This window comes from Schistocerca gregaria, chromosome 1, assembly GCF_023897955.1.
Source record: "Schistocerca gregaria isolate iqSchGreg1 chromosome 1, iqSchGreg1.2, whole genome shotgun sequence".
Lineage (NCBI taxonomy): Eukaryota > Metazoa > Arthropoda > Insecta > Orthoptera > Acrididae > Schistocerca > Schistocerca gregaria.
In genome coordinates, this window is record NC_064920.1 from 519,155,215 (window position 1) to 519,177,100 (window position 21,886).

General features: G+C 41.4%; 1 protein-coding gene across 2 annotated transcripts in view; it reads left to right on the top strand.

The window, feature by feature from the left end:
- The window catches only part of LOC126354641 (inter-alpha-trypsin inhibitor heavy chain H4-like), a 100,975-nt gene that overhangs the window by 51,722 nt on the left and 27,367 nt on the right, over nucleotides 1–21,886 (top strand). Inside the window, exons 10-13 of one of the 2 annotated variants that reach the window (XM_050004414.1) lie at nucleotides 3,902–4,174; nucleotides 6,145–6,238; nucleotides 11,379–11,417; nucleotides 15,709–15,747. In XM_050004414.1, coding sequence (XP_049860371.1) covers nucleotides 3,902–4,174; nucleotides 6,145–6,238; nucleotides 11,379–11,417; nucleotides 15,709–15,747 — 445 coding nt within the window. The remainder of the gene's footprint in view (nucleotides 1–3,901; nucleotides 4,175–6,144; nucleotides 6,239–11,378; nucleotides 11,418–15,708; nucleotides 15,748–21,886) is intronic. The other variant, XM_050004423.1, reaches the window with a different exon arrangement.

Consider the following 21,886-nt stretch of genomic DNA (forward strand, 5'->3'; position numbering starts at 1 on the left):
ACCTTCTCCAAAACTAAACTCTCTCTGAACAGACCATAAAGGCCCAATGGCTCCGACTGACCACCGTGTCATCCTCGGTTGATAGACGTGACAGGATGCGAATACAGAGAAGCACGTGGTCAGCACACCATTCTCCCCACCATTGTCACTTTTCGTGACCTTAGCCGCTACTTCTCAATGAAGTAGTGCCCCAATTTGCCTCACAAGTGCTGAGTACAACTCTCAAGCGAACTGTAGTAAACTTCTCACTACAGGGTAAATCCCTCGGTAAAGTGGATTATTATTAACGATTCTGAGGCAGGCAACTAAATGGTATTATGTAGGGAATTTAGAAGTGACTGTTCAAGAAGGGAGAAAAATATTGGGAGAGGAGAGAAAGTCTTTCACAGGAAAGGAGCAGTTGAAAAAGTGTGCATGGATGACGGGAGAATGGAGGTGCTGAACGAGTTCAGGTTTGGAGGTGAGTAGCCATCTGCCCATTAAATCACCAAATTTCTCTTCCAAAAGCGAAAATATTTTGTTGACACCCACCTACGTGGGGAGAAATGATCATAATAAAAAAATAAGAGAAATCAGAGCTCGAACGGAAGGATTTAGGTGTCCCTTTTTCCCATGCGCCGTTCGAGAGTGGAATGGTGGAGAAGTAGTATGAAAATGGTTCGATGAACCCTCTGCCAGGCACATAAGTGTGAATTGCAGAGTAGCCATGTAGATGTAGATGTATATATAGATGCAGAAAGTCAACGGTAAAATACTAAACTGTTTCTTCTGTGTTAGACAAGTTTGGTTGGGTATCAAAAACTGATGCGTTCTAGCATAGGGATGACTATAGTGACAGAGAGTAGCCTTTTTGTCACTGAATAATGGCAGATGTGCCACAGCCTAAATACCTTTGTAATGTTAGGAAGATACCAATAACACCAGCTGAAAGTTAACATTTTGCTAAAGAGACACACAATCAAATTTGCAATGAATTAAATAAAGATTTTTATAGCTGTATTTAGGTGTTTCTTTTGCTGTCATTGCACTGTCCTTTTGGTTCCCTTAAGTGTACCAGATGGCAGTTATAAGAGTCGAGGGGCATGAAAGGGAGGCAGTGGTTGGGAAGGGAGTGAGACAGGGTTGTAACCTCTCCCTGATGTTATTCAATCTGTATATTGAGCAAGCAGTAAAGGAAAGAAAAGAAAATTTTGGAGTAGGTATTAAAGTCCATGGAGAAGAAATAAAAACTTTGAGGTTCGCCGATGACATTGTAATTCTGTCAGAGACAGCAAATGACTTGGAAGAGCAGTTGAATGGAATGGACAGTGTCCTGAAAGGAGGATATAAGATGAACATTAACAAAAGCAAAACGAGGATAATGGAATGTAGTCGAATTAAGTCGGGTGATGCTGAGGGAATTATATTAGGAAATGAGACACTTAAAAGAGTAAAGGAGTTTTGCTATTTGGGGAGCAAAATAAGTGATGATGGTCGAAGTAGAGAGGATATAAAATGTAGACTGGCAATGGGAAGGAAAGCGTTTCTGAAGAAGAGAAATTTGTTAACATCGAGTATAGATTTAAATGTCAGGAAGTCATTTCTGAAAGTATTTGTCTGGAGTGTAGCCATGTATGGAAGTGAAACATGGACGACAAATAGTTTGGAGAAGAAGAGAATAGAAGCTTTCGAAATGCGGTGCTACAGAAGAATGCTGAAGATAAGATGGGTAGATCACATAACTAATGAGGAGCTACTGAATAGGATTGGGGAGAAGAGGAGCTTGTGGCACAACTTGACTAGAAGAAGGGATCGGTTGGTAGGACATGTTCTGAGGCATCAAGGGATCACCAATTTAGCATTGGAGGGCAGTGTGGAGGGTAAAAATCGTAGAGGGAGATCAAGAGATGAATAGACTAAGCAGATTCAGAAGGATGTAGATTGCAGTAGGTACTGGGAGATGAAGAAACTTGCACAGGATAGAGTAGCATGGAGAGCTGCATCAAACCAGTCTCAGGACTGAAGACCACAACAAAAACAACAACAAGTATTTATATGCTTTACTGTCACTGACCTTGTCCAGTTGATAATCTCCCTACATTTACCAATTCAACATAGGGGTCACAGATCTTTGATGTTGAAGTGACTGGGAGACTTAAGGAAATATGGAAGGTTGATAGCATTTGTCTTTTTGAATGTACAGCGAGAATGGTGACAATAAAATACAATCTTTCAGTTATGGAGAAAGTGAAACAACTGTAGAACCATTTGCCTTTTTAGTGAAGCCTGTGAGTGATGTTTCACAGGCAAGTTGCACAGTTTGGAAAACAATGCAGAAACGTATATTCATATTACAGATTGTGACATGGGTTCATCACAGTACTGAAAAACTTGTTCTTATTTTATATCTTTGCCCACTCAGTTATATCAAAGCAGTTGGGTTTTGATATTTCTGAAACCTGGGTAGACTTTTCATATTCTGTAGTGTCAACTACAAAGTTCTTTCTGAAGCAAAATCCTAAAACCCCACAGCAGGTTACTCAGCTACAGTTCTTCTAAGAATCTCTTAACCCTCCTCCCCATCTCCTACCCCTACCCCTAACATAATTCCCACAAGACTCAGTCCAGATACCATTTGAAGCAACATTTTTTTGTCGAAAATAAGCACCTAGCTATTATGAAGTGGATGCTCTTTAACATTTCCTTCAATTTCATGATATTATAATCAGAACTGAAAGATATGAAATATCTGTTATCACAGTCATTGTCCAGATTTTTCTACTTATAGAAAGTAGTCGGTGCCCAAATATCAATCCCCTAAACATCTATGATAGACTTGACAGAAACACTAAACAACTCGAATCCGAATTTGTGCGTGCTATTAAATGTAAAAAATTGTAACTGGGTGTGTAGCATTCTAGGTTTGTAGTCACAAGGCTGCTGGATTGCTTCTCAATATAAATTTTTTGGTTTTAATTTAAATCTATATTTGTTATCAAGTTGAAATGCTAATTAACAAATATTGCTCATTATTTTCTATTAACTGTAAGGTATTTCATTTTTAATTATTACTTACATTTAAATTTGGTAAGACATTTAAATTTGGTATAAAACTGCGAAATATCAAATAGAACAGAAAATACGTTTTTGTGTCTTGAGATTATGAGTAAATATAAAATTAATATTAAGATCAAATAGAGCAGAAAATAGTTTTTGTGTCTTGAGGTTATGAGTAAATATAAAATTAATATTACGATATTAGTAAAGGCATACTTTTTTCATTTTAGAAGAAGATAGTTTGCATTTTCGTTCCAAATTTTAATTTATTACAGATACTCATATTTTCGAGTGATTTTTAATTAAGAATGAACATTTTTAGAATTCTGAAGTAAGCATTAAAATTTTGTGTCTAATTAGAACTGATGGACCAATGATTACAAGATTGGATAGCTATGCACAAGCCAATGGAAAGCTTTGTTAAAAACACCACACTTTTTTAACACATAACAGCTCTAGAATTCTTTAAACGTAATTTTTTTCGTACAACATATGTTTCATTGATGGAAGTTGAGGATAGAGACTAGCGCACAAACTTAAGTTTGTCTTTTACAGAACTGCCTCACTTAAAATAAAACTGCGAATCAAGAATTTGTGCCTTGTAGATGGAGGCAGAGACCCTGACGCAGACCTGACGCGGACTATAATATACTATATGTATGAAGAGAATGGGAGAAGGTAGTCTTCATTTCCTTCTAAGACACTACACAGTAGACTTCTGCTGAGGTTTATCTGTTTGCTTCCACCACTCTCTTACAACATTCATTTCACTGATGGATTTTGAGGACATTGGCTAGTTTGTCATTTCTATAGCTGTCTGATTTCACACTGAGTTCTTGTCTAGTAATGAGTGTGTGATTTGCAGGTGGAGGAGGAATCCCTGACACGGACCAAGTTCTCGACGCTGTTCCGCGGCAGCGAGCTGGTGGTGTCTGGCAGGCTACAACCTGCAGCATCACTGGAGGAGCCCGTGGTGGTGGGGGAGGGCCGCCAGCTGTTGAGGTCGCCGGCCAGCCTGGAGAAGGCCTCCTCTGGGGAGCGCCTCTGGGCCTTCCTCACTGTGCACCAGCTGCTGGACCTGGACGCCGCCACACCCAACCAGACGCTCAAGGACAGGGCCAAGGAAATAGCTCTCAAAGTGAGTGCGCTGCAGAAGGCTTGCAAATGATATTCATATGTTAGGGTAGAGCTGTGATCAACAAAAGGTTTTGTTTGAACACCACAGTGTGTTCCTGTGCATTGTTCGGTTGCCGGAGGTATATTTTTGCTTTACTTTTTAAATAACTTGCTTAACCATTCATAGGGACCTTACAGTTTACTGTGGACTCCAAACACTAGTATAGGTAGCTGTCTTCCACATTAACAACCATGTCAGAATGTTGAAAAACGTGATAAGTGACAGATCAAAATTCTCCAACTGTCTGGGATCAAATCTCAGAACTGTAGTTGATAGAATCGCAGGGGCAGTTTAGGATATGAGTATATAACACAGATAGTTGTCGTTTGGGTGACTGAGAAGCGTCAGAACTGAACAAATTGCTTGAACCAAAGTGCTTTTTTTAGAAGTTATAAAAATATTTCACGAAAGTGTTGAGTTGGCAAGTGTATATCTTTCATTAAAATGAGAAATTCAACAAAACTCACTGGAAAGCTTCATATACACATCCTGACAAAGAAAGTGAAGCATCCAGCCGGCCGCGGTGGTCTAGCGGCTCTAGGCGCTCAGTCAGGAACCGCGCGACTGCTGCGGTCGCAGGTTCGAATCCTGCCTTGGGCATGGATGTGTGTGATGTCCTTAGGTTAGTTAGGTTTACGTAGTTCTAAGTTCTAGGGGACTTATGACCACAGATGTTGAGTTCCATAGTGCTCAGAGCATTTGAACCATTTTTGAAGCATCCAGAAGACATGATCGTACGTCAGTGTAACTACATACACATACACACTAGCAGTGGGTGTGTAAATGATTAAAGTTGCGGTTCTCTGTGACAAGTAGGACGAGCACCAGAGTGCTTTAGTGTTGTTCATGTTTAATGTTGTTACCAGGATGGACGGAATATGAGGATGTCAACAGCTGTAGATGTTCAGTGGTCACTATGAAGGACATAGAGATGAAATGTACTAGTGTTAATTAGCGTTATCAGCGCCTGACAGAACGTGAAAGGGCCTCATTGTCAGACTATGTTGCTCGGCTAGTCGAATCGTGCAATAAGCAGATCTGCACAACATTTGGGTGTGAAAGTGGGGAATGTTGTACTGTGGTGGGAACGTGAGGACAGGTATATGTGTCATCAAGGTGCCAGTCACGCCCATATTATCTTCTCAAGGGAGGATCACTCTTTGTGCACCAATCACTTCTAACCAGTTAACATTGTGCCATCAGTTAACAAGTAAAGACTCCCTGGGACACTCTGTGTCAAATGGTACCATTGGTTGGAGACTACCAGCAGATGGACTAAATTATTTCTACCCTTCACTTCTCTATTTTGGAATTGTAATGGCACCGACAATGTTGTCGCAAGAGCCGGCGCAGGTCCTACGATAGTGTAAGCGCTGTGAAAGGGCAGTGCCTTCTCATAATAAGCCGTGACTACAGTTTCAAGCAGAGTTTCAGCAAAACTAAAAAAGTTATAGGAAGGCGAGCCACGTCATAAGCCAACAACAGCCCTGTTGCATTATTTTCTCAGAACCTCACCCTGCTTGTCGACTTCCAGTAATTACAGGTAAACAACGAACTGATGTTTGATAGGACTGGAGTGGTTATGGAGACGTGGGAAAACTTCTAGTAAATAATGCCAGTGCTATTTCTCCTTCGCGCACGTACTTCTGCAAACGTCGATTACTTACGTTGCCGACCGAATTGTACTGAAATACTCTGATAATTGTTATTGTACAGGAATTTTATTGTGCCGTGCTTAAATGAAAAGAACATTCTTCACTTCTTTTCCACCTCCAAATTTTGCTCTACACGGAGCCCTGGAAAACGTAGTGTAATTATGGCAAGATAGTTTTCACTATTGGCTTTCACTAGAGAAACATGTGGATGATCAAGCATATACATTACCAACTATCAGGGACTGAAGTGGGTGGTGACGCTATAATGTGTTTCAGTACTCCTTCGTGACTCCCGTGACGTCGCTGGTGGTCGTGAAACCTAACGACACATCTGCCGTCGACCTGGACCGCGCTGGTGGAAAACGTAGAGGTAAATATTGCCTATGAACAATACTTATTCAATGAAAATAAGCTACTTCAAGGTTCTAGTTGCAGTAATAACTTCTGTTCCTCTTAGTGCGTCGATGGTGTAGCTCTGTACACCAGGGGAAAATTTTGTTACTATGTCAAAGGCTTTAAATTTTCGTAATATTTGCGTTATTAGATCACTCGGTTCAAATAATCTCTTAAATATTTTCGTGGCCCTGTCAGCAACCGTATAAATATTAATTTTTATTTTAATAATTAACCGCCTCAGTTGCACCGTTTACCTAGAATTTACCTAGGTTTCAGTAGGAAAACCCAACCTTCTTCAGAATAACAATAACTACCGTTAGTCCATAGTGGGCACAGTCAAGCTAAAACTACAAATCCATTAATTATCTAGCTCCAGGACAGCACTCGTTGCTGCCGCATCGCGGTCGTGAAGTGAGGCTGAGGCAGCTTCAGATAACCTTTCACAATCTGATGATATTTGTATTCACGTACTTAATTAAAATGGCACTCAGTGTTCTCCGCTGGTCTGATAACCGTGAAGTACCTTCCAGGCACGTCACCATTACACTTCCGCTCTGAAAGTCCCCTCACGCGATCGATAAATTGCTCTCAGTATTTTCTGCAGTTGATAGCTCGCCTCGACGCTGCCACACAAGAGCTATTTTTCAAGCGATTTCCACCAGTATTTCTAACGCCGCTGTGTCGTGTTGTTCTGCTGTGGAATGTGGATTGCTACGGAGTAGTAACAGCTGACCTCTGTATGTTGATAAATACTTGCAAATAAATATATAAATAAAGACGAATTGAAATTTATTAATCTTATTTTTGAACTCGTTTCATGGGAACAGCACGCAATTTCACAAAATGCACAACATCCCTCATAGAGATCAAGTGGATTGTGTGCATGTTTCCAGTTTCTATTTCGCAAAACACATATTAAAATTTTCGATTCCTTTACATGTATTAGTCTTGTAGTTTAACTACGTATAAGTGCTTACACAGTGACTTTGAAATGTCGACGTGTCTATGTAGAATGACAAAAAAAGCTTATGTACGCAGAAGAAGTGCTCGGATGTGTGTATAACTTCGTGAACGTCGAGAATATGAATTAGTAGAGATTCACTTCCCTGTAATACATAAAACGGCCACCAGAGTGCATTAAAGTTACTCGTATGTAGTATTGTTACCAGGCCTGTTACCGTATTACTGGGGTTAACAGCATCATATGTTGAGTGATCGATGCTTAGGATATGGAGGTACTCCGTGCTCTTGTGAGACAGCATTATCAGCAACAAACAGAATTCGAAACTAACAGACTGCCTGTGTCAGCTCTCACCAGTGGTCAGAGACTGACAGCTGCCAGAATAGGGAACTAACATTTCATTTATATGCTGCTGCTAACACTACACCACAAATGGCTGCATCTGCAGTGATGCTGTGAACGGAAAGCATGGACTGCTTCTCAATGGCGTTGCATTGTGTACAGCGATGTATCGAGTTTCTGCACCATGACGGATCGCCGTCGTCGACGAGTATGGCAGCGATCTGACGAGATGTCCCATTCTTCGAATGTTTTGGGGAAGCACTGCTCTTCGCGTTGTGGTGTGGGCACCATCGGGTATGATTACCGGTCAAGGCTGTCTGTGACTGAGGGAACTCTGACGAAAGATCGCTACGTCACAGATATCCTGCGTTCATGTGCTAGCTCTCATGTTCAGTATTGTGATGCCATTTTTCAATAGGACAATGCGCCATCACACATGGCACGCATTTATATGACCTGTCTATGTGAAGCTGAAGAACTACCATGGCCAGTTGGATCCCCAGATACGTCTCCAATAGAACGTTTGTGGGACCAACTCGCATGTTATCTCCCTCCCAGTGCCATTATCCAACATATCAATGAATGCTTGAAACACTTGTGGTCCTGATTGCCTCAGGAGAGGCTACAACGGCCTTATGACATCATTCCCAACCGAATCAGTGTATGCGTCCAGACCAGAGGGGGTGCAACGCCACGCTGTTAAGGAGGATCGCACTGCCAAATTATCGATAAATTTGTTTTGATGTACTCACTGAAATAATACTACGTACACTATTTACCTGTGAATTTTCATTTCGTTTCTTCCTGTCCTTCTGGGTGGTTCCATTTTTCTAGCAAGTGTAAATGTTATCAATGGCAGAACTTCTGGTTTCTATAGCTCTTACTGTAAATTGTATGAAAAAGATTTACATTAAATGACTGGAGAGTTGAATATGGATGTAGAACAGATATGCTCTATAAATATTATCTCTTTGTGTTTACTAGTTACAAACTCTAATTATGTGTCCAGTTATTTCAAAATCACCAGCTGGTGTCCGGTTCATTTTGGCTATTACTATGGACTTCACATGAATTTCGGTTTCTATAGTATAAGCTTCAAAATGCTCACCACAATATCTAAGGTTATCAACTTTCTTAAATTTGTATTCCTTGGTAATACAAGTGGCAACTTCACTTTTGAGAGAGATTCGTGCTGAGTGAGTAACCACACGTCTGCATAGCGAAAAGAAACAAAAGAACGTAACCACGCACAATATCTACACAAAGAAATCGCAGCCTGGCAACCGTGATGATGCTTATGTCCGATTTTCAGTTTCCTAACTATCATATTGCTTGGGAATTACTAGCGATCAAAGACTAAAAATGGTTCAAATGGCTCTGAGCACTATGGGACTCAACTTCTGAGGTTCAGTCCCCTAGAACTTGGAACTACTTAAACCTAACTAACCTAAGGGCATCACACACATCCATGCCCGAGGCAGGATTCGAACCTGTGACCGTAGCGGTCTCGCGGTTCCGGACTGTAGCACCTAGAACCGCACGGCTACTTAGGCCGGCCGATCAACGACTGATCTCAGCGATTTCCCTGCAGGCATGCTATCGACGGACAGATCGCGTGACCTGGCGACGGATTGCTGCGCTGTGTCGCTCTTATGTAGGGCCCTTGGGAGACTGTCGGTTACATGGCTGATGGGAATGGGTGAATCGTCAGAAATCGAAATACTTTCATAGATTCTGACTTGCAGTTTCTATCTTAACCTGCAGGCATTGCTGTCCAGAGCGTGCATGCCATCAACCAAAGCAGAAGCGATATGTGGAGTTACTGATCAGTGAAATATGTATAAATTCGAAGTCACCTCATTTATTCACATGTCGGAGACAGTACACACAGTATCGTCCGCTATCTATGGTTGACAGTGACGGGAAAGCATCCAGAGAACTGTCCCTGTTCCATCACAAATAAATTGGATGATACGCATTTTCAACGCTTTGGTATAAATTTATGGAATACACATTTTTCTTCACTGCATTTGCACATTTACAGTTTCGCCACCGCACTGAGTAACAGAATTGGAGGAAATCATTCCCAAGAATAAATCTCGAAATGCTATCCTCCTACGTAAGCACCAAGTTAGATTTTCCTTCTCTGCTCTCCGTTTTGACATAGCAAGTCCTCAGTAGATTAACAGTTTTTGTATCCAGTCCACGGATGTGACCGTTTGGAGGCTTTATTGTCTACTTATCGCCATGAGCTAAAAGTAATGACTCATCTGAACATCCATGCCTACGAAATTTCTTACTGATTTTCTCTTAACGTTGCCTTTTACAGTCACGATTACCACCACAGTTATATCTTGAAAGCTGATGGAATTGACAGAATGTAATGGGAGCTTGGGACGGCAGTTACAGCGGCTCCCATTCCATTCCCCCAACTATTTCTTGTGTTACAACCTGCGTAAACGGATCGTAACTGCTCACACAAACATTTCAGATACAACTATCCGGGCTGTCTTGCCGGCTCTTACAGGGGTGCTTCTGCGATAAGGTCTGAGTTACAACAGGCCTCTCTGACTTGCAGGGGTGGAAGTTAGAAGAACTCACTTTCTTTTGGTCGTGCGAACCTCGTCTCTGTCATTTTCGACATTATTTTGTCAGCCTATACGTCCACGTCCTATATTGAGTGACTTCATCGAATTCCAAGAAATATTGGAGCTCAGTTACTCATTTATCATTGCCTTAGCTTCCCCAGACTCTTGCTGTAATTATCAGCCGATACCAGTTCAACACAGGTACCCGACACTCGAAATTCCGCTCTTGCAGGTGTTGCAGGCGAAACATCCTGCAAATATAAACCTGTTTTATGATGTGGTCCAACCTTCCGCTGCAATGAACTTCAGGAGTTAGCCGAGCACGCATTGTGTCCCAGCTCAGAGATTCGTTTGGACGATGAATCCCTCATGATATCCAAATTCAACGAACAATAATGTAATTTCAATATTTTAGGTTTCGTGAAGTTCTGCCGCTGTTCAAAATACTTCTTAAGTCATAGCATATGTAAGTTGTCCATCGTATTCTTTAAGGGACGATTAAAAGGTTTCCGTTTGAGAGTGCTGCTGCGACGCATATGCAGTGTGGCGCAATTTCGATGCGAGTGTACAAGCGCTGATATGTACGCAAGATCTAGTGTGCCATTATGTGTTTCCGACGTGTGTGCAGTAAAGGCAGCAACGAGAACTATGGCTACGTTACTACCAAATGCGCCCAAACAGGGCCAATGTGCTGTTGTCCCTTTCTTCATTGGAGGAAAACAAACACTGGTAGTCATCCATCGGAGAGTGACAATGGTTATTGGACAGCATGTCTGTCGAAAATGGTGCGCCAAGTTCCGTGCGTCAAGGGGTACTGCTGCTGCATGACAACGCACGTCGCCCTGTCGCAAACCTTGTAGTGCAGAAGCTATACCAACTCAAGTGGGAGACACTCGTGTAGCCTCCCTACAGTCCTGATCTTACTCCACACTATTACACGCCGCTAGTCCCTTAAAAGAAGCCTTGAAGGGTCAAAGATTGCAGTCAGACGATGATGGACGGCAGACAGTTACGGACTTTATTACTCAGCAAGACGCGGTGCATTATCAAACAGGTGTACTGAACCTGGTGTATCGATGGGATGATTGTCTCAGTGCTTACGGCGGTTTTGCCTGAGACCTACGAACGAAACCATATTGATCATCCCCCCATAAAATTTCGTATTTCTGTGTTCCCAAAAGAGAAACGACAGGATCTAATTTTGTTTCCCGTATGTTTTTCAGGCTACTTCACAACAGCAGCGCCGGCATCGTTGCTTGGAGGTGAGTTATTACTTCCTTTCATTCTTGCACAGCAGTCTCGCTCAGAAAATAATGACTTTTTTAACGTCTTGTCAACTACGACGAGTACAGATGATACACGCACATTCTATGGACAGTTTATCGCCCGAGGAGGAATATGCTTAGTTGACTCGTATCCCCAAGCCCAAGATGCCTATGCCCGTGTTGCCATTTTCATTAGCGATTTTCGCGTTTGTCGTAGCATTTCTTTCATTGTGGTGCCTGAACAGTCCGTTCAATAGACTACTTTGCTTTCTGTCGCAATCATCGTCCAGATGAACAGGTGAGCAGTTCCTAAAGATCTAGACGTCGACGAGACGCTAACCTCTAGCCTCCCTTACTTGTACTAAAATTTACCGACGACGATTAAAAGTTCCCAATCGTTTGGTTACTCCAGAGTTAAGGGTCTTTATTGCTCATTTGAAGTAGCTTGAGAGGGAACTTCGCTTTAGGATTTGACGGGACGGAAATTTCGAGGAGATGTCAGTTAAAATGTCAAAGAGTTTTCTCACATTCTGTTTACTTGACCTCACAGTGCAGTCGTATTTTAGAAATGATGTTTCCCGTCTGGACTTATGAAAAGGTATTTATTTAAGATGACGTCTTCAGCTGGAGTGCCATGCTCAAGTAACAGCTGTAGCATCATAAATTGCTAACACCCAGTTCAGTTTCAGGTATACATACTGCTGTCGTATATTGTGAAGCGCTACGTCAAATTTTACAGATGAGGAGCACCTCTGTTCTTTTATGCATATGAAATACGTAAACATGATTGACATGACGACGATATCGTCTGAAGAGGAATGAATATGCGTTGAAACACTTCATACAGGTGTCGGAAGTGGTATAGGAAATTGTATAGGAACAGGTATAGTATTTAAAAATTCATTGGTTTTTACAGTATTAGAAAATATAACGTACTCAAGAGTAGTCCCACATATAGCTAGTAACAAATTATTTAGCGTTGCAGGACTGAGAGTGCTATTTACTCATTCACTCACAAAATATCGGAAGCCTTAAAGAATAAAATTTCGCCATCTTCTATTTTTGGTGAACGTTAGAAGGTGGCTGATTGTGTAGATCATGTTACGCTCTCAGAGCAACTAACTTTTATGTAATTGAGGGGTTTACACACAACTGGTGTGAATCATAGTTAACAACAACAATTAGAATAGTTTCATGAATAATTCAAACAACTTTGAAAAGGTAAAATATTTTATTGAATGTGGATAAATCGCAAAGAGAGTCCCACAGGTATCAATCTTGAGCCCACTCCTATTCCTTGTATATTTGAATGACCTTCCACCCCACATTCGACAAGAAGAATTTGTACCTTTTTCAGATTGTACTAATGTTATAATAAATCCCATTATAAAGAAAGCAGCAGAAGAAATTGTTAGGGATATTTTTCAAAGGTTATAAAATAATTCTCTAAAAGTGGACTTTCTTTTTATTTTGAGAAAGCACAGTGTATTCAGTTCTTTAGAATAAATAGCAACTCATGTAGTTAATGAACAGCAGTCAATATGCAGAGAAAAATTTTCCAGATTTGTAGGTGTACATGATGACGAAGAAATGAATTGGAAGGAACTTATTACTGAGAATCTCAAACAATTGAATGCAGCTGCTTTTGCTCTTAGTAGCTATAACTGCTAGTCCTGGGAACATCCGAATCAACCTCCTGTCTCATTTTGCTTATATCCACACAATAATGTGTTACGGAATAATTTTCTGGGGTATCTCAACACTTAGACGTACTGATTGCACAACAGTGAACAGTAAGTATAATATGTGGGGTTCGACCGTGGTCGTCATGTATGAATCTCTCCAAAGAGTTAGACATTTTAGCTGTACCATCACAGTACATGTATTCGGCGTTGTAATTCGTCACAAATAATTCATCACGATTTGGGTAGACCTTTGTCGCGTATTATTAAATCTGTTAGTGGCTCAGAAAGGATTTCAAAATGCAGCAACAAAAATTTTTGATCATTTGCCTAATAACACCTGTCTCCTCTTGAAAATAATCTGTAACAAGTTTCTGTAAACGCCACACATTTGGAATACGTTAGATCTCCCGCAGTGGTTAATTAAAATCGATAGCAAATTACCCTAACACTGTACTGTATTATCAGTAAGAAATCCAGAATTTAGGTTCAACGTATCTATTTATTGCACATCCTAATACGTAAGTGATGTATGCTGATCAAAGATGTGACAGAGACTAACTACATGTTTTTTAATAATCAACCGTGGTCGTCATGTATGAATCTCTCCAAATAGTTAGACAATTTAGCTGCACCATGACAGTACATCTATTCGTCATAAATAATCCATCACAATTTGAGAAGACCTGCAATGTCCACACTTACAAGACAAGAAGAAATGGGACCTTTTTCGCATATTATTAAAGCTGTTAGTGGCTCAGAAAGGAGTTCAGTATGCAGCAAAAAAATCTTTGATCATTTGCCTACTAAAAGCAGTCTCCTGTTGCAAATAATGTGTAACAAATTTCTGTGTACGCCGCACATTTGGAATGCATTAGGTTTCCCGCAGTGGTTTATTAAAATCGAAAACAAATTACCCTAACACCGTCCTGTATTAACAGTGAGATATCCAGAAATGAGGTTCGACATATCTATTTACTGTACATCCTAATACATAACTGATGTACGCTCATCAAAGATGTGACAGAAACTAACTACACGTTTCTTAGTTATCAAAATCAAAGTGAACATTACAGTTTTATAATTCTTCGCATTACTGCTCGTGTAAATTTCGTAGACATTTAGTGCACATCTCACATTCACGAATGCCTTTAGTCCACAGTGACTTGTGGTTAGATGCATAAGGCCCAGCTCACGAGACAGAGTAAGTGCATCCTCTTCAGTAGTTACTTATACACGTACTGTGCATGCGTAGGTCCTCAGTTATATCAAAACAAACGAGGTTGACCCTTGCATTCATACAACGGCCACCAGAGTGCATGAAAGTTACTCGTGTGTAGACCCGATACGGTCTGAGTTCCAACAGGTCTCTCTGGCTTGCAGGGTGGAACTTAGAAGAACTCACTTTCTTTTGGTCATGCGAACCGCGTCTCTGTCGCTTCCAACATTATTTTGTGAGTGACTTCATCGAATTTCAAGAAGTATTGGAGCTAAATTACTCATTTATCATTGCCTTAGCTTCCCCATACTCTTGCTGTAATTATAAGCTGATACCAGTTCAAAACAGTTACCCGACACTCGAAATTCCGCTCTTGCAGGTGTTGCACGCTAAACATCCTTCAAATACAAACCTGCTTTGAGATGTGGTCCTTACCTCTCACTGCAATGAACCACGGGGTTGGCCGAGTACGCATTGTGCGCCAGTTGAGAGATTCGTTCGGACGATAAATAGCTCATGATATCCAAATTCAACGGACATTAATGTAATTTAAATATTTTAGTTTTGCTGGTGTTCGAGAAATTTCTTACGTTATACCATATGTAAGTTGGCTATTGTATTCTTTCAGGGACGATTAAAAGGTTTACATTTGAGAGCGCTGCTGTGACGTATATGAAGTGTGGTGCAATTTCGATCCGGGTGTATAAGCGCTGATATGTACGCAAGGAACTAGTGTGGCAGTCATGTGTTTCCGACGTGTGTGCAGTAAAGGCGGCAACGAGAACTATGGCTACGTTACTACCAAATGCGCCCAAACAGAGCCAATGTGCTGCTGTCTTTTTCTTCATTCCAAAAACACTGACACTTGTAGACATCCATCAAAGAATGAAAATGGCTATGGGGCAGCATGTCTGTGGAAAATCGCCGTTGTGGAATGGTTCGGCAAGTTCCGAGCGTCAAGAGGTGCTGCTGCTGCGTACGTCGCCATATCGCAAACCTCGTCATGCAGAAGTTTCTCCAAATCAAGTGGGAGACACTCGTGTAGCCTCCCTACAGTCCTGATCTTACTCCACACTATTACACGCCGCTAGTCCCTTAAAAGAAGCCTTGAAGGGTCGAATATTGCAGTGAGACGAGTGTGTACAGCAGACAGATATGGACTACATTAATCAGCAAGACACGGTGTTTTATCAAACATGTGTACCGAACCTGGTGCATCGAGGGGATGATTATATCAGTGTTCATGGCGGTTTTGCCTGCGACCTACGAACGAAACCATATTGATCATCCCCCCCCTACCCCCCCCCCCCCCCAATACAATTTCGTATTTCTGTGTTCCCAAAAGAGTAACGACAGGATCTAATTTTGTTTCCCGTTTGTTTTTCAGGCTACTTCACAACAGCAGCGCCGGCATCGTTGGGCGGAGGTGAGTTATTACTTCGTTTCATTCTTGCACAGCAGTCTCGCTCAGAAAATAATGACTTTTTTAACATCTTGTCAACTACTACGAGTACACATGATACACACACAATCTGCGGACAGTTTATCGCCCGAGGAAGAATATCTACATCTACATCTACATCCATACTCCGCAAGCCACCTGACGGTGTGTGGCGGAGGATACCCTGAGTACCTCTATCGGTTCTCCCTTCTCTTCCAGTCTCGTATTGTTCGTGGAAAGAAGGATTGTCGGTATACTTGTGTGTGGACTCTAATCTCTCTGATTTTATCCTCATGGTCTCTTCGCGAGATATACGTAGGAGGGAGTAATATACGGCTTGATTCTTCGGTGAAGGTATGTTCTCGGAACATTAACAAAAGCCCGTACCGAGCTGCTGAGCGTCTCTCCTGCACAGTCTTCCACTGGAGTTTATCTATCATCTCCGTAACGCTTTCGCGATTACTAAATGATCCTGCAACGAAGCGCGCTGCTCTCCGTTGGATCTTCTCTATCTCTTCTATCAACCCTATCTGGTACGGATCCCACACTATTGAGCAGTATTCAAGCAGTGGGCGAACAAGCGTACTGTAACCTACTTCCTTTGTTTTCGGATTGCATTTCCTTAGGATTCTTCCAATGAATCTCAGTCTGGCATCTGCTTTACCGACAATCAACTTTATATGATCATTCCATTTTAAATCACCCGTAATGCGTACTCCCAGATAATTTATGGAATTAACTGCTTCCACTTTCTGACCTGCTATATCGTTGCTAAATGATAAGGAATCTATCTTTCAATGTATTCGCAGCACATTACACTTGTCTACATTAAGATTCAATTGCCATTCCCTGCACCATGCGTCAATTCGCTGCTGATCCTCCTGCACTTCAGTACAATTTTTCATTGTTCCAACCTCTCGATACACCACAGCATCATCTGCAAAAAGCCTCAGTGAACTTTCAATGTCATCCACCAGGTCATTTATGTACATTGTGAATAGCAACGGTCCTATGACACTCCCCTGCGGCACACCTGAAGTCACTCTTACTTCGGAAGACTTCTCTCCATTGAGAATGACATGCTGCCTTCTGTTATCTAGGAATTCCTCAATCCAATCACACAATTGGTCTGATAGTCCGTATGCTCTTACTTTGTTCATTAAACGACTGTGGGGAACTGTGTCAAACGCCTTGCGGAAGTCAAGAAACACGGCATCTACCTGTGAACCCGTGTCTATGGCCCTCTGAGTCTCGTGGACGAATAGCGCGAGCTGGGTTTCACACGACCGTCTTTTTCGAAACCCATGCTGATTCCTACAGAGTAGATTTCTAGTCTCCAAAAAGTCATTATACTCGAACATAATACGTGTTCCAAAATTCTACAACTGACCGACGTTAGAGATATAGGTCTATAGTTCTGCACATCTGTTCGACGTCCCTTCTTGAAAACGGGGATGACCTGTGCCCTTTTCCAATCCTTTGGAACGCTTCGCTCTTCTAGAGACCTACGGTACACCGCTGCAAGAAGGGGGGCAAGTTCCTTCGCATACTCTGTGTAAAATCGAACTGGTATCCCATCAGGTCCAGCGGCCTCTGTCGTCTATTTCGATATCTACCGTTTTGTCATCTGTGCGACAATCTAGAGAAGGAACTACAGTGCAGTCTTCCTCTGTGAAACAGCTTTGGAAGAAGACATTTAGCATTTCGGCCTTTACTCTGTCATTCACTGTTTCAGTACCATTTTGGTCACAGAGTGTCTGGACATTTTGTTTTGATCCAGCTACCGCTTTGACATAGGACCAAAATTTCTTAGGATTTTCTGCCAAGTCAGTACATAGAACTTTACTTTCGAATTCACTGAACGCCTCTCGCATAGCCCTCCTCATACTACATTTCGCTTCGCGTAATTTTTGTTTGTCTGCAAGGCTTTGGCTATGTTTATGTTTGCTGTGAAGTTCCCTTTGCTTCCGCAGCAGTTTTCTAACTCGGTTGTTGTACCACGGTGGCTCTTTTCCATCTCTTACGATCTTGCTTGGCACATACTCATCTAATGCATATTGTACCATGGTTTTGATCTTTCTCCACTGATCCTCAACACTATCTGTACTTGAGACAAAACTTTTGTGTTGAGCCATCAAGTACTCTGAAATCAGCTTTTTGTCACTTTTGCTGAACAGAAAAATCTTCCTACCGTTTCTAATATTCCTATTTACGGCTGAAATCATCGACGCAGCAACCGCTTTATGATCGCTGATTCCCTGTTCTGCATTAACTGATTCAAATAGTTCGGGTCTGTTTGTCACCAGAAGGTCTAATATGTTATCGCCATGAGTCGATTCTCTGTTTAAGTGCTCAAGGTAATTTTGAGATACAGCACTTTAAAAAATTTCACAGGATTCTTTTTCCCTGCCACCCCTTATGAACGTTTGAGTCTCCCAGTCTATATCCACCCAGAACTATAACATGGTGGGGAAATATACTCGAAATATTTTCCAAATTATTCTTCAGGTGCTCAGCACAACAGCTGCTGAGCCCGGGGGCCTATAGAGACATCCAATTACCATGTCTGAGCTTGCTTTAACCGTGACCTTCACCCAAATCATTTCACAATTCGGATCTCCGTTAATTTCCTTCGATACTATTGCACTTCTTATCGCTATAAACACGCATCCCACTTCACTGTCCAGCCTGTCTCTGCGGTATACATTCCAATCTGAGTTTAGGATTTCCTTACTGTTTACGTCTGGTTTCAGCCAACTTTCTGTCCCTAGTACTATATGGGCGTTGTGACCGTTTATTAATGAGACCTTTCTACAGACGCTCCTGCAGTTTACTATTAGCACATTAATATGCTTAGATTGATTCGTATCCCCAAGCCCAAGATGCCTATGCCCGTGTTGCCATTTTCGTTAGTGATTTTCGCGTTTGTCGTAGCATTTTTTCATTGTGGTGCCTGAGCAGTCCGTTCAATAGGCTACTTCGCTTTCTTTTGCAGTCATGGTCCGGGTGAATAGGTAATCAGTTGATAAAGATCTAGACGTTGACGAGACGTTAACCTCTAGCCTCCTTTCCTTGCACTAAAATTTAACGACGATGTCTAAAAGTTGCTGATGGTTCTTATTACTCTAGACTTAAGAGTCTTTATTGCTCATTTGAAATAGCTCCAGAGGAAACTTCGTTTAGGATCTGACGGGACGGAAATTTCGAGGAGATGTTAGTTAAAATGGCAAAGAGTTTTCTCACTTTCTGTTTAGTTGTTCTCATAGTGCAGTAGTATTTCAGAAATGACGTTTCCCGTATGGACTTATTAAAATGTATTTATTTAAGACGTCTTCAAATGGAGTGCCATTCTCAAGTAACAGCTGTAGCAGCATAAATTGCTAAAAGCTAATTCAGTTCAGGGATACATACGGCTCTCGTTTATAGTGAAACGCTACGTCCATTTTTATAGATGAGGAGCAACTCTATTCTTTTATGGATATGGCCGGCCGGGCTGACCGAGCGGTTCTAGGCGCTACGGTCTGGAACCGCGCGACCGCTACGGTCGCAGGTTCGGATCGTGCCTCGGGCATGGATGTGTGTGATGTCCTTACGTTAGTTAGGTTTAAGTAGTTCTAAGTTCTAGGGGACTGATGGCCTAAGAAGTTAAGTCTCATAGTGGTCAGAGCCATTTTGTGCATATGAAATACGTAAACATGATTGACATGACTACTTCGTCTTAAGATAAATGAATATGCATTGACGCACTTCATAATGGGGTAGGAAGTGGTATTGTTTTTAACAATTCATTGGCTTTTACAGTATTAGAAAAAGTAACGTACTCAAGAGTACTACCACATATAAGTAGGAACAATTTATTTACCGTTGCTGGACTGAGGATGCTATTTACTCATTCACCCACCAAATATCAGAAGCCTTAAAGAATAAAATTTCGCCAGGTGCTATTTTTTGTGAACGTTAGAAGGTGTCTGATTATGTAGATGGTGTTACACTCTCAGAACAGCTTAGTTTTATGGAACTGATGGATATACACACAACTGGTGAGAGTCATACTTAATTCGAAAAGTTGTCTTGAATAATTCAAACAACTTTTGAAAAGTAAAAATTTTTATTCACTGTGGATAAATCGCAAAGGGAGTCCCACAGATTTCAATCTTGAGCCCATTCATATTCCTTGCAAATGACCTTCCACTCAACATTCATCAAGCAGAGTTGGTACTTTTTGCAGACGGTACTACTGTTATAATAAATCCCATTATAAAGAAAACAGCAGAAGAGATTGTTAGTGATATTTTTCAAAGATTATGAAATAATTCTCTAACACTGGAGTCTTTTTGTATTTTGAGAAAACACAGTGTATTCAGTTCTGCAGAATAAATACATTCCAGCAACTCATGTAGCTCATGAACAGGAGTCAATAAATAGAGAAGAATTCTCCAGATTTGTAGGTGTACGTGAAGACGAAGAAGTGAATTGAAAGAAGCTTATTATTGAGCAGCTCAAACAATTGAATTCAGCTACTTTTACTCTTAGTAGCTATAATTGTTAGTCCTGGAAACAATCGAATCAACTTCCTGACTCATTTGGATTATATCCACACAATAATGTGTTATGGAATAATTTTCTTGGGTATTTCATCACTTAGAAGTACTGATTGCACAACAGCAAGCAGTAAGAGTAATATGTGGTGTCAACCGTGGTCGTCATGTATGAATCTCTCCAAAAAGTTACGCATTTTAGTTGCACCATCACAGTACCTGTATTCGCCAATGAAATTCGTCATAAATAGTCCATCACAATATGAGAAGACCTGCAATGTCCACACTTTCAAGACTAGAGGAAATAAGACCTTTGTCGCGTATTATTAAAGCTGTTAGTGGCTCAGAAAAGAGTTCAGTATGCAGCAACATAAATTTTTGTTCATTTGCCTAATAAAACGTCTCCACTTGCAAATAATCTGTATCAAGTATCTGTAAACGCCGTACGTTTGGAATACTTTAGATCTCCCGCAGTGGTTAATTAAAATCAAAGACAAATTACCCTAACACTGTACTGTATTAACAGTAAGAAATCCAGGAATGAGGTTGAACGTATCTATTTACTTCACATCCTACTACGTACGTGATGTACGCTGATCGAAGCTGTGACAGAGACTAACTACATGTTTCTTAGTAATCAAACTGAAAGGTCACGTAACAGTTTTATAATTCTTTGCATTACTGCTCGTGTAAATTTCGTAGACAATGCGTGCACATCTGACAATCACGACTGCCTTTAGTCCACAGTGACTTGTGGCCAGGTACGTGAGGCCCAGCTCACGAGACAGAGTAAGTGCATCCTCTTCAGTAGTAACTTATAAACATACTCTGCATGTGTATCGTAGTTCCACAATAATATCAAAACAAAAGAGGTTGACCCTTACATTCACTCGGATACGCTGATGATTAGCTAGGACACAATAAGCTGTACGTGAGAAAGACACTCCAAATAATATCGAGATCTTAAGTTTAGCGACATTCGAGGCGGCAAAACTAATTTATAAAAAAAGTGTTTTCGAGCTCTATACTATTTTCACTTCGCCTTTCTGGCACAAGACGAATTTCTTAGGGAAAGAGGATGATATCGAAACAACAATATATGCCAATATGACAAAGGGTAGATTGTTACAGCCCGATGCCAACCGTCTCGTATGGTGAAATTGATTGGCTGTCCGCCGTCTGCTGTAGTGAGCATCTACGGATAGTTGTCGAAGGACCGTTGGATCATGAGTACGCAACAAGGGGGTCCGTGACACATCACACATCGAGCAGGTAGGACGCTTGCCCCGTCTGTAAAAAAGTATGCCGGCGATCTGTGGCAGATCTGACGACAGAGTACAGTGCTAGAACAGCCACATGCGTTTCGGAGCACACCACTCACCGTATGTTACTGAACGTGGGGCTGCTCAGCAAACGAGCCACAAATGTTTCCATGTTGACTCAATGATTCACTGAATTACGATTGCAGTGGTCACGAGATTATGGAGACTGAAGTGTAGATCAGTAGGAAAATGTCGCCCGGTCGGTGGAGTCACGTTTGTTGTGACACCAAGTCGACAGCCGCGTCCGGATGCCCCTTCATCCAG